Source organism: Giraffa tippelskirchi, chromosome 6, assembly GCF_054371585.1.
Source record: "Giraffa tippelskirchi isolate mGirTip1 chromosome 6, T2T-mGirTip1v1.2.pri, whole genome shotgun sequence".
Lineage (NCBI taxonomy): Eukaryota > Metazoa > Chordata > Mammalia > Artiodactyla > Giraffidae > Giraffa > Giraffa tippelskirchi.
The window spans coordinates 642,710-656,569 of NC_137280.1; the positions used below are offsets into that span (position 1 = coordinate 642,710).

Genomic DNA, 13,860 nt, shown 5'->3' on the forward strand with positions numbered 1-13,860 from the left:
AAGTTGTTGTTCGAGCCGCTGCTAATGTATACCATAACTTTTACAGCAAATTATAGTTTTAATACTTTGTAAGTGTTTTTAAATGTCTTTAAAACTAGTTTCTAGTTTGTTCAGCTATGTTAAATACCCACTAGGAGGCGGTATAATCCAACTTTTGATGTTAAGAATTTGGCTTTGGATAGCATTTGTAGAAATTGTTTCAAACTATTTTTTATGAACAGAGATTGAAATGCATTACAAAATATTTGATGATGGCTTTAAGTCTTAATTTTGACTGTGTTTTTTAAAAAAATAAAGGTTTCTTAAGGAAAAGGTCAGTTATTTTACCACCAGTTCAAATGCTCAGTGTTTTTGGGGAACAATAAAGTACATTGATTAATACATTTAAATAGTAGATTTTAAAATATTTTTCAATCTATTTTTGTAATTACTTAGCAGATCTCTAATTCTAAACTCAAATAAACGTATTGATTCAGCCCTTTCTTTCTATCCTGCTTCGGCTGTCACACACTGTAGTTTCCTTACGAGTCTCTGTGTTCCTGCGTTTTTCTTCTCATATGGTTCCTTTCTCGTACTCATTACCTCTCCTATAGTTTATAAAGATATTTTTTGTGGAACAGATGTCACATGCCCTGGGTTCCGATTCAGTTAGGAAGGTCTTTAATATTTATTAACCCTGTCTCCTTCTGTCTCACTTTCTGAATTCCTCAGTTTGTGCTCAAGTCTGTAAAGCTAGAACTGCTTGATTCCGCGTTCACCTTGTGTCACATTTCTGGGGGGTAGGTGTGTTCGTATGTCTGTCATCTTTTTCTCTCACGTGGCAGCTTGTAACCTTTTCATACTTTCCAGCTTTCTCTAATTTGATTGTTATGTTTGCATTTTTTAAATAAGGTGTATTTTAAAAATACCGACTTAATTCAAGTAAATAAAACTAATTTTTTTAAGAAAATGAAAACCAAATACCAAGAAACCCTGCTAATGTAATAAACTGGCTGTTAGGATGATGTTCAGAAGATACAATGACTTGCTAATCCAGACAGGATGCTAAGTAGTCTTAACATTGTCGCTTTCTACTAAAGACTTTTAAAACATTAAAAATTTTAAAGACTGATATCAGTGCTACCCCAATAGAAATTTCTGCTCTGATGAAAATGTTCTTTGTCTGCGCTATCAAATATAGTAACCACTGGTCACCTGTGGCAAGTTGACCACTTGAAATGCAGCTTATATAATTCAGGCACTGAATTTCTAATTGCTTTTAATTTTAACAATATAAAGTCTCTAGAATATAAAGCCTTAACAGCACTACCATAGAAAATAGATGGAAAATATATGTGGTGTGGCATTAGCATTTGTACATATTGAGGTTTTGTGGGCTGATTTGATGAGAAAATAAAAGGATAAGGAAACCCTCTACAGCGAAGTCCTGCTGTGACATGCACTGCCTCTGGGTTTAGTTTAATACATGCCACGTTATATCCTTGAACTATGAGTGCAGATGGAAAAAATCGGTTTGACTCTCCAGATGTCTGTCAGTAGTTTTATGAGGCTCATGCAGTGTATCTGTACACACTGTATGCCAGGAGGCCCACAGGAAAGTACGGAGCACCAGGTGACCCCGTGTGACTTTCTCTTGGCAAAACATACTCAGAACCACACCCAGGACAGCAGTGAGGATAACCCTGGGCTTCCCTGGTGGTCTAGTGTTCACGAATCCGCCTGCCAACGCGGGGGACTCAGGCTCGATCTCTGGGCTGGGAAGACCCCACATGCCGTGGGGCAGCTGAGCCCGTGCGCCACAGCTGCTGAGCCCGCAGGCCCCGGAGCCCATGGCTCTGCCCCGGGAGAAGCCACGCACCGCAGGCAGAGAGAAGCCCCCGCTTGTCTCAGCTGGAGCGAGCTCGAGTGCGGTGACAGACCCAGCACAGCCAAGGAGAGTGTTTAAATAGTAGATGAACCGTGAGGATAACCTTAACAAGGAGAAAAGCAAATCATAGAAAGCTTAGGGTGCCCTCTTGGGGATGGGTATGACAGGGTGAAGGGGCTTGGTCTTCTTGGTCAGTGACAGAGAGAAACACACTGTTACATGTGCTTGCGTGTGATATGTGTCTGTCCTGGGAGTAAGCCTACCTGATTTGAATTCCAGTACCATTGATTAGATATAGGAAATTAGCGTGGGTTCTGTAACCTCACTGAAATTGCTTCCTCGTCTGTGAAATGGAACTTAGTAACATAAACAAGATAGCAAATCTAATGCAGTGACCCCTGTACACGTGGTAAGTTTCAGTGAATGCTCACTGTTACCGTTGTTCTAGATTTGTGACTTACAGAGTCAGCCTCATGACAGTGTGGCCAGGCTTAGTTCACTCATCGGAAGTCTGCTGATCACCCACCTGGGGAAATGGGATGAAACCTCCCTAGGATCTGCTGTGACCTGTGTGTCATAGATTATTTGAGCCACAAGTTCTTGCATAAGCTTAGAGAATTTCTTTTCATTCTATCTAAAATCAACACATACACAGGTTTTCTTAATCTCTTCCTTTTTTTTTTCCTTTTTCTAAATACAGAGATTTAAAAGAAGATGGTAAATGTACAAAATAATAAGTTCTTTTTTATTGCTACCACATATCTGCTTAGGTCTCAGTTTTGTTCCTTTCATATTCATATTGAGTCTTAGCCCACTGCTTTTCATCACTATCTCTTATGGTGTTTATATTCCCATCACATGTTTCTTATTGAGTACTCTGTGTATCTGTTTTTCAGATTGTAAAACTAGCTATTTATGGCATGCTGCCGAAAAACCTTCACAGAAGAACTCTGATGCAGAGGTTGCATCTTTTCCCAGATGAAGTAAGTCCTCAAAGATCCTTTATTAAATTTTTAATTAAATATTTTCTCATGTTAAAGTAATTGTAGTATTTGTTTTCAGTAATTTTATGTCGATTTTTGAAATATTTTTTTGTATTTTATAGTGAATACACTACAAAAACAATTGCTTCTATTTTAAATCATAAAGTGAACCATCATTGAACTAAAAATCAAAAGTCTGTAAGTTCCATATTTTCATTTTAATAGCTACTTTCTTTGGAACAAGGAACTATAATTAGAGCCCCTGTTTAACTGAGAGTACTCATAGGTAATTTCATGAATTCAGTTTACTTTTTTGTGACCTGTATAGCTTCTGTGAATCACAGATTAATAACTTGGCTTTGATTGCTAATTATTTCCCATGATATAACTTCAGAATACTTATTCCTACTCAGAACTTGTTCAGCTAAAAAGTACTTGAAAATAAAAAGTTTTATTCATAACTATTATACTGGTATGAGTACTTAGCTTTTCTCTCTACTATAATATAAACACTAGAAGTTCTATATAAAATAGTTGAGTCCAGGCTCTGAAATCAGACTGCCTGGGTTTGAATACATGTCCCACCATTTACTGACTTCATGGCCGTTATTATCTCTGTTTTCTCATCTGTGAAATGGGTGTGGTAATTGTACCTACATCATAAGATTGCTGTAAGAATTAGATGAAATAACATTTTTTAGGTACTTAGACCAGGCCCTGGAACACTAAGTACTAGTCGGTATCGATATTACGGGTTATGATTGTCGTTATAGTTCCTAGTAAAAGAATAATACAGAATTCATTCCAGAATACCAAGTTCTATCAACTGTTCGAGTCTTGTATGTTCTGTTGCTAGCTTAAATAATGCATAAGTAGATGACTCAGACTTCTACCAAAGTGGCTGGTTTATTAGCTTTGCCTTGCATGAGTGAGCTGAGTAACCCCCCGTTCACTTTGCCTCTGAGGCAGCCAGCGTGGGAGTGGGCGTCATGTAAGGGTGAGTGGCCTTGGGCATGAAATTAAAAGGGTTTTAAACCTGTTTCTGATTGTACTTTCACATATTTTTAGCAACCGTAATTTCTAAAAGGGACAAAGAAAATAGTAATGTCATTTTTCCCAGTTATCAAGTTAGATAGGTTTCAGTGTAAATTGCTTAAATGATTTCAGTCTATAAATGAGCCCATTTCCCCAAAAATGGATTGCTAAATTTTCAAAAACTTGACAACACATTTTATTGTCATGGCCATGAGGAAACGGGCACTCAGACACTGCGGGTAGCAGTGCAAAGTGGTGCACCCACAAGGCATCCAGGGAACTAGGTGACAGGTAACACAAAGACACACGTATGGAGATTCATGCTTCTAGCAGTCTCATTTATAGCAAGTTACCCTGAAGATGCACATGCAAAGATTATTGTTTCCATATTATCCATAATAGTAATGGAAGTAAATAAATGCTTATTCATAGAAAATTGGCTAAATTATATCTATTCAGTTGAGTACTGTGCAATTATAAAAAAAAGAATGACAGATATCATTGTGACTTGACAAGTAATGCTTTCCAAGATATATTAAGTGAAAAAAAGCAAGATGGAAAAGAATATAGGTAGCATACTACCTTTTATACGCATTTATACATATGTAGGTTTACATACACATGTATGTATATATCTTTTTGCATAAAGAGACACAGGAAGAATAAACAAGAAGATGAGCTTGGTTACTCACTAGATCGAGAGCACAAAAACGTGGAAGGGACAGGTAGGAAAGAGAAGGAGATTTTTGGAGAAAAGCCTTTTGGATTATTATGGCTTTTTAGATTTTTTTTCTAATCATGTTAAGACTTTACATATTAAAAAAATGAAATGACAGTACCAATAGAAGTAAGCGGTTCCCAGAAGAACTATTTACCAATAGAAGTAAGCAGTTCCCAGACTGTGCTTTCTAAGTGCTATTCCATATTAAAAGGAATGTGATTCTTAGAGAAGTGGTTGATTCTAGGTCTGGAATGAAAAATGTTTAGTTTGGAGTACACACAGGCACAAGATTATTATTTCTGCATTGTTTATAATAGCAAAGTAATAAGTAACAGAAAGTAGGACAGTGCTCAAGACCCGGGGAGAAATCCCGGCACACAGGAGGCAACCTGAAGAGGCGCCCGCTGAACAAACACGGGCTGTGTGAGCCTGGAAACGAACGGTCATGACGACGGGTCACTGTGAATGGAAAACAGAAATCTGTGAGCCCACAGTGATCGTCCAAAAATTATTTTTAACTTATTATAATTTCCCTTCTTTTTCAAGAAGGAAGAGCTCTTTAGAGAAAAATATCATCTCAAACATGTAGAAAATAATACTGAATTAGAAAAGCCACCACCATCAGTGTATTGTATATCCATTGAGTTAAACGTTGTAGAACAGGATATTCACCAAGTTTCAAAACATCATGCCACAGAGTACTTAACTATTTAAAAGGGGAAAGATACTTTTACATTAAAGCCATCTGGTCAACCACCACCCGTAACCAAGACATTAAATTTATCATCAGTATGGGATAAACTGATGTCGTACGCCTCCTGCTTCAAATGGAGCACTGAAGACCCAACATAAACTATATGGTGTCCTGCCAGAAATGTTTAACCTGAATCTAGCCATGAGGAAGCAGTTCTACAAATCCAAAGGAAAAAGGATATTCTGTAACACAGTCGGCTTGGCCTCTTCAAAAATTAATTTCCTAAGAGACAGATAAACCAAGGAAACCTGTCCAATTAAAGGAAACTAGACTAAAGAATGCATTATGTGTGTTAAACAACAACATAGTAACAAAATAGTTGTAGCATGTGACACTTGACCTTCAATTAGAAAAAGAAAGCGACGTAAGACTTTATTAGACCACTTTGGGAAATTTGAATATATACTGTGTGTGTGTGCGCGCGCGCACACTGTATATTAGGTTAAAAGATGTTTCATCAGTGTTAGTTTTCCTGAACATGAATTTGTAATGTGGTTATGTCAGAAACAATTCTTATATTTAGAAGATACATATGCTGAAATATTTAGGGATGAAATATTGGCAGACAACTCTCAAATGGTACAGTCAAAAAGAGTGTTTGGTGTATGTGTGCTTATGAATGGATAGAAAGCAATCATGTTGTATTTTAACAAATAGCGAATTTAGGTGAAGGTTAGATAAGTTCATTCATTTTCACAACTTTTCTGTAGATTAGAAATTCTCTTACAAATTGCAAAAACTGGGACTCCCCTGGTGGTGCGGAGGTTAGGACTCGGCTTCCACTTCCCAGAGCCCGGGTCCGATCCCTGGCTGGGGCACTGAGACCCTGCTAGCAGCGAGGCGCGGCCAGCAAACAAACAAAAGCATGAAGAGGGAAACCTGTAAAAGAGTGAACGATCACCTCCCCCCATGCTTCTTGTTTCTACTTTTATTCTTTCCCTCATTTCCCTCTTCTGTTAACCACCCACTCTGCAGAAGACATAATCACAGAAAAAAACTCGTGAACACTCAGCATGTGAGGGTTCCCTTCCCTGCGTGCCCGTTAAAGGAGGCACTTCCCCGCCTTTCTGGTTTCACTTCGCTCAGCATCTTCCATCCATAACTGTGTGCTGATTTTTGTCCATTCTTTCGATGGATTCCTTTAATAGTGGTGAAATTTGGTAAGCTCATTTCAGTCAAAATTCTATTCAATTCAGCAAGCATTTACTAGAAACCCACTATGTTCTAAATTCTCTGTGCTGAACGAGCAGTTGGCAGTGTTAAAATTGTCTTTGCAAATATGATCTAAGGATTTTTTTTAATAGTTTTCCAAAGAAGTGTGAAATATTCATACATTTTCATGAATACCAAACTGGCAGATAGACTTCTTTATAGTAAGTAAAAATTAAGAAATAATTAACAATATTTAATGTATCCAGGCATCCTCTGCTCATTTTGATTCTGTGTGCTTACACTTGTGTATTTGAATATGCTGGGGAAGGAAAGTTAAATATTTTTCAAATGCTTTCCAGTGAAGAAACAATTGTGAGTAGTGTTTATTGTGGTTTTATATATGTTGATAGTGACCCAGCCTATCCAAACCATAATTTGAAAGTCATTTTAAGTTTAAAAAAAATCTTTAAATTTTTGCCATATTGGGTTTTAGAATCAGCTTACAGTGTAAGAGCTCTGTGATTCTTTGAAACTATTTTTAAATTGTATTTTGATTCTTAAGACAAACTGAGTAACTTGTTTGATGCCATGTGCTTGCCTAGATATTTGATTCCCAATTATACTATTGCTCTCTGCTCTGCAGACAAATGTATAATCATCCTGTTTTTTGAAAATGGTTAGGAACACACTAAAAGTGAAGAGGGGGAATCATATCTGCAGTCCCTGTGGAAATGCCCGTAGGACACTTCTATATTGATATCTTACTCTTCCTTCAATAGACTCTCCTGAATTAACCCATCATTCAGATCCACAATATAATTCCTTGCCCTTACCTTTGTTCCAGGAGCACAATATAAATGTCAATTCTTTTGGTTATCCATGCTCTTCATTTTATCATTCCCTTTATTTAGTCCAGTTCTCTCAAGGTGCCTCTCAAAGATACGCTTTACTCTTTAGTCTGCTTTTCATTACTCAGGTTTAGACTTGTTCATATTTTACCTTTCCTTTCATTTTTCTGAACATTTGGCCGTGTACCCAGCAGGAAGCAGTTCTGGACGGTGCCGTTAGTAAAGACACTGGGATTCGAGCGGAGACCAGGGCACGAGTGGTGGGGGGTGTTTGCTCAGGAGCCGCTCGCGCTTGTGCAGAAGTGAAGCTGGACGGGGGCTGGGACTGAGCACACTAGTGTGGCTCAGGAGTTAGAGCTGCGTCTGGAGAGAGTCTTAGCCAAGGAATAACTTTCTAAAAATTGGAAGCCTTTAGAAGCCATGATCTTTTGATTTTTCTTTCTATTATCAGCCCCTAGCACAATTTCTGGTTCATAGAAGGAGTTCAATAAATGCTTGTTGGCTAAATGACTCGAGGATCCAGCAGATTTTCATTTTTGAAAGTTTTTTTTGGCAAAAACATGGAGCATAAATTGAAAAAGGTTGTGGCACTGGAAGCAATAGACCTTGCACAAACAGTCATCAGATGAAACATTATGAGAATAATCCAAGGCAGTGCCTTTTTTGCTGTTGAAAGGAGGAGGAAAAAATTAAACAATATTCAGAAAAAGTAGAATTTAGTGACCAGATACTTGTCAAAATTGAAGATGTCTAATTCATCATTAGAAATGTTTGTCAAGATTAAAATATAAAATGTGTTATTGCAAACGTTTTTCTGTTTATTATTTCTTTATACTTACTAAGAATTACTAAGGGCTTCCCTGGTGGCTCAGAGGGTAAAGAATCTGCCTGCAAAACGGAACTCAGGTTTGATCCCTGGCTCAGGAAGATCCCCTTGAGAAGAGAATGGCTACGCACTCCAGTATTCTTGCCTGGAGAATTCCTTGGACAGAGGAGCCTGGTGGGCTACAGTCCGTGGGGTCACAAAGAGTCAGACACAACTAAGTGACTAACACACTTACACACAAGAATTACTGATTAATTACTAAGAATAGATTTTAAGAAAATTAAGCCTAAATTTTTGTTTGATCTAGGATATACCAGAAGATATTCTTAAGAATTTAACAGAAGAGCTTCCTCAACCACGAAAAGTGCCCAGACGTCTGGATGAGTACACACAGGAAGAAATAGAGGCTTTTCCCCGCGTTTGGTCTCCGTACGTCTTGCGTTTCCTTCCCGTCTCTGTTCTTACCGTCTTTTTAACCTGAGTTTAGTGTTTCCTGTTTGCTTATCCAAATGATAAGGTCCTTGAAGGTGGGAAGTATGAACTTTTTTCACTCCCTTGGATACTTTTGCAGCTTTTCTCTGCAAATAAACTAGCTGTAGATGATAGGGCCAAAAGTCTCAAAGTCTTAAGACTTTGTTAGGTAAGTGCAAGGATGTTCATAGGGGCCTATAAATTATCAGATGTTTTGTTTGGGATGACATAACTTGGATTGATTATGGTCTCTTGGAATGATAAATGAATTGTCTTTACCTAAAACCAAGTAATTCTCCATTTTCGGGATTGGTTCACTAAGCCAAGAATATGATCTAATGAAAGTCATCCATTCTGGATAGTTTTATACTCTATCCAAGTAGAAGAATAAAATAAGAAACACTTTTTGCTCTCCTCTTTACAAAGTCTTCCACCTGTGACCAGAAACCTGCTTAGGTCTGACGCACGACTCCTGTCTCGCTGTTTCTAGGCGGTTCCTGCCAGGCTCTTTGTCAGCTCCTCAGCTTAAATTCTTCTCCCTTCACTGTGCTGGGCTCTCAGTAGCAGACTGTACAAAACTGGCAGCACCCCCCCTTATGCCATTTAGCTCTTCCATGACTTTCCGCTGTCACCTCTGCCTAAAGCAACATGCCCGTCACCTCCTCCTCTGGGGTGACCCTCAGCCATTCTTAAGGCGTTAGTTCAGATGTCTGTCTCCTTGAAGAAGCCTCACCTAAACTGCAAGAGCAAGGGCTGCATCTTGTTCATCACTGCATCTGCAGCACCCCAAACAGTTCCTCACATGAGAGGGGCTCAGGAGGGTTTACAGAATTTACACCGAGTTTGCGTAGGTCTAGAGAGAACCACACATCCTCTTTGTTTGATCTACAAAAGGCAGCTCCTTTTCCCACAGGATACTTACCCAGTGTACTCTGAAAATCTGTGTCTCTCGACTGGCCCTTTGGCCAGGTAGGTTTGTGAAAATTTGTTTTCCCAGCATTAATAGTGCATCCAGGAATCTAATCCTTGATCTAGTCTAATCGTTGTGTGTGTATATAACTTCACTCTTTGCACACACAAGTCTTTAGAGTATTCTGTTTTAAATGTTTTTGACTTTGCTGACTTATTTCAGGGTTCACCTAAGTCTGCAAATAATGAGCAAGATAGTATTATTAGTGATCAGTTATATTACTACTTCCAAATCGCCCAACATTCTGCTAGATGGTTTACATACGTTGTATGTAATTCTCTTGCCAGTAAGAGAAATGCGTTATTCCTATTTTTAAGACTGAGCCAGAGGTTTGGCTGATTTGTGGTACAGCCTGAATTTGAAACTAATTGTATCTGATTCCCAGTCCTGTGTTCTTTCCACAAAAGCAAGCTGTTTCATTGTCTTTTTCAACAAATATATATCAGCGCTCTCTTCTGTGCAAGAAACTATGGTAAGCACTGGGACCACGTTGGAGAAATTACCATAAAGCAATTATTTCATTCAGTTTTACAAACTTTAGTTGAGTTTATACCGTGTGCTGTAAGTTCGATAGATGCCAAAGGGATACAGATGAGGAAATGTTTCAGATGTGACTTCTTTCCTGTAATCCTTGGGCTGGGTTAGCCCACCTCCATAGGGTCTTGTTGTAAAAGAATAAATTTTTTTACTGTGTTTAATCTCATGCGATTAAACACGTGCGTGATTGTCTGTTCACCGTCCCCCCGACTAGACTCTGTGCGGGACCTGTGTGCTGTCTGCTGAGCGCTGAGCAGTGACTGACTCAGTAAGCGGGCACTCAGCAAACACTTACTGAATGAGTCAGTGACAAAACCGAGTGTCTTTTTATCAACTTTTATAAATGAGGTTAGAAATCATCTTTAGAAGATATGAAGCTACTGATACTTTCATGAAGTTTACATTTTAGGAAAAATCATTTTAAGTTGTTCTTAGAGATTTGCATGGTCATTTACTGAAGACATAGCCAATCTACTTTTTCCTATTTAAACTACATAGAAGTTATATTTATCCTTAAAACTCAGCTCACGTAAACATGGAACATTTTTCTAGGGAGATGTTAACATTTTATAAGTTCTTTAAAGGAGATGTGGAATTTGCCACAATTTAAATTAATCCTTCTAGAAATCATTTATTAGCTTAAATTTACCACTCTGAAACCTTTTCTTTACTAAAAATTCACAATAATATAGACTGCATGTAACATAGACAACATTTACTTCAAACGTAATAACTCTGGAAAAGCAGACTCGAGCACTCAGTTGAAAAAATGTTTTAATTTGGGGGTTTACTAAATGTTCATTGCAGAAAATAAAAATATGACATAAACATAAGTAAATAATATCACCATACTTAACATTTTGGTGTGCTAACTTCCTATTTCTTTGTGTTAGTTTTTGCACTGTGTGTGTGTTTATATGTTTTACAAACTTGGGGAATCATGATCTTGCTCAAAATATAGTAATTGCTGCATGTTTTCCCAATTACAAGGTTTTTTTTTTTCCCCACAAGCATGATCTTCAGTGGCTGTAAGATATGATATCAGTTTTATTCTATAAATCTAAATATCTCATACCTGATTTTCTTACAGAAACCCTGTCATAATTCTTAAGCAAGATGGGAAACATGTCTTTTTTTAGAGACTGGAAACACCAAAGGTGCTCTTTACTTATGTGACCAAACACATATTATGCATGTGGCTATGCATATCGTGAATATTCTAAAGTACGTTCTAAGTCAGTTAAACCAGTATAATAGTGTAATAACCATTCACAGCAAATTATATTTAATGTTATTTTAGTCAAAGAGTACTGATCAAACTGCTTGTTTTATTGCTAAATGTTTCTGGCTTACTTAAAACAAGCTAGAAGGTGACTGAGTGCCTTCATTATATTAAGGGAAGTAGGGCTTTTCTAGAATGATTTTTAAGGAGACTTTTAGTAAAACTTGGAAGCCACCTGACCATTTTTGAGTTATTGTTCTGGGAATGGATTTTCCTGCCCCTTCTTTCCATTCCGGGTTCCCTGAGGAATACACATTAGACACCAGGCTTCCCTGTATGCTTGAATAAAGTGTGATCTTTCCTCACCACTAGCCACACAGCATCTGTTAACTTATGTGAGTATACACGTACTGAAATTACAGGTATACTAGCTATTCAATTGTTCAACATTTTATTCTTCTGAGTATTAGAGCTGACACCAAGTCTAATTTTTTTTTTAAAGTCACAGAATGCATATGACCAGCAAAAATATATATATACACTTTTGTATCAACCAAAAACCTACTGCCTAAGAAACAGATGCTCTTTTAGTTCAGGGCTGGCAGATAGACTTTTCACGCTGACGCGTATCAGCTAATACGGTAGCTGCTGGCTTCCTGTGACTCCTGAATGTTGACACTGTGGCTCGTGTGCCTGAGAGCTGAATTTTCAAGGTTACGTATGTAATTAGACCTAAGGTTTAGTGCCTCATGTGGCTTGTTGTTCAGTCACTCGGTCGTGTCTCTTCTGCGACCCCGTGGACGGTAGCCCACCAGGCTCCTCTGTCCATGGGATTTCCCAGGCGGGAACTCTGGAGGGGGTTGCCATCTCCTTCTCCGGGGACCTTCCCCACCCAGGGACTGAACGCATGTCTCCTGCACTGCAGGCAGCTTCTTTACCACGAGCCACCAGGGAAGCCCCTCATGTGGCTGGTGACTACTTTAATGGACTGTGCTGTTTTAGTTGTTTACTACTTAATAAAGTTCAAGTATAAAATAGGATATATATTAGGATCACAATTAAAATATTTGACACACCATGCAATGCAGTCCTTAAAAATGGGATTCCCCATTACTAATAGATTGGTTTTTAAGAGAAAAAATTTTTTTTCTCCTTTTAGAGAAGGAACCTACTTGAAATATGCTTTTGTTCCACCCCAAATAGCTAAGGCAAGAATATAATCTTCCTTTGGAATGTAGTAATTGGAAATTATTCAAGATAGATATGACAGATAACCTGCAGAGACTGAAACGGATGTCCCTAGATTGCACCATAAATAGACATGAAAATAGCTTGCTCTGGTTTCTGTTTCCCTAGCAATAAAAGCGAACACATTTATAGTATAAAAATGTACATTTTGTAATTGCAACTCTTATTAGCTTTCGGTTCAGTGTAAGCTCTTTAGCTTTTCTGTTAGAGATGAAAATCTTCTGAGCAGCAATAACAGTTGTCAGACTAAGCTTTGAATGACCTTGAAACCAAGTCACCCAGTAGGTGACTAACAAAATTGTATTAATTTTAACTGAATAGCTACCATTGTTGAGATTTCATTTAAATCATTTTAAATCACTTAAAAAGTTACATTCCCTCAGGGCTAACTTCAGCATACTCTAGATTTTCTTATGTGGTTGTTTATTTATTTTTAAAACAATGGTATACAAGACGGAAAGAAAGTGGTATTTATGAGGAAACTATAAATATGTTGTATGACTAAAAGCCATTTTCTATGAGAAGTATCGTCCATATGCCTCCCTTCTTACATTAGTGTATGCCCTTGGTGAGTGAGTATTTCTCACACCGCGTGGATGTAAACGCTGTGTCAGAGGATGTTCTGTCGGCGCGTGTGATAGAGCTGCGCTTCGTGTTTCCTGACGGCACGGAGGAGACACGCATCCCCTGTGAGCGTGGTGACTGCAGGGCGTGCCCTTGGAACGTGTTTCTCAGAGAAAAATAGCACCATCTCTTCTTCGCAAGTCAGTTGCCTGAGATTGTAGCTTTCAAATGGTCAGCTTATTTTAATTCCGTAAATAATTATTTCCAGGATCATTGAGGTTTTGCCAACACATTACAAAACCACAACAATCATGGAAATTATAATGCTGTCACTGTAATGGAAATTTTTCAGTACGTAGGGTAAAAATAAAACTTGTTTCATTTGAAACTTTTTTAATTTTCAGTTTTTCAAAATTCTGTAGGAGAGCTTTTCTTTGGAAAAAACTAGGTGTAAGGAAAATTTCAACTCGAATTGCTTCACAGTATCCACAGAATGATGAAACAACACCAAAAAAGAAATGTGTTTTTTTTACTCCTCACCCATTAAATCAGTAATGCTTTATTTTAAGCATAACCCTAACCTTTGCAGAGAAACTAAGAGTGGGAAGTCTCAGCCTCCGTAAATGCTTGAAGACAGACTGTGGGATGAGAACCTAGGCCCC

The 13,860-nt window shown here is 38.0% G+C and overlaps 1 protein-coding gene across 6 annotated transcripts in view; it reads left to right on the forward strand.

Moving 5' to 3' along the window:
• MRPL13 (mitochondrial ribosomal protein L13) overlaps positions 1 to 13,860 on the forward strand; it is a 39,166-nt gene that overhangs the window by 17,558 nt on the left and 7,748 nt on the right. For all 6 annotated transcript variants that reach the window (XM_081504811.1, XM_081504810.1, XM_081504812.1 and 3 more), the window contains 2 exons: positions 2,764 to 2,850; positions 8,494 to 8,615. In XM_081504811.1, the coding sequence (XP_081360937.1) occupies positions 2,764 to 2,850; positions 8,494 to 8,615 (209 nt within the window). The remainder of the gene's footprint in view (positions 1 to 2,763; positions 2,851 to 8,493; positions 8,616 to 13,860) is intronic.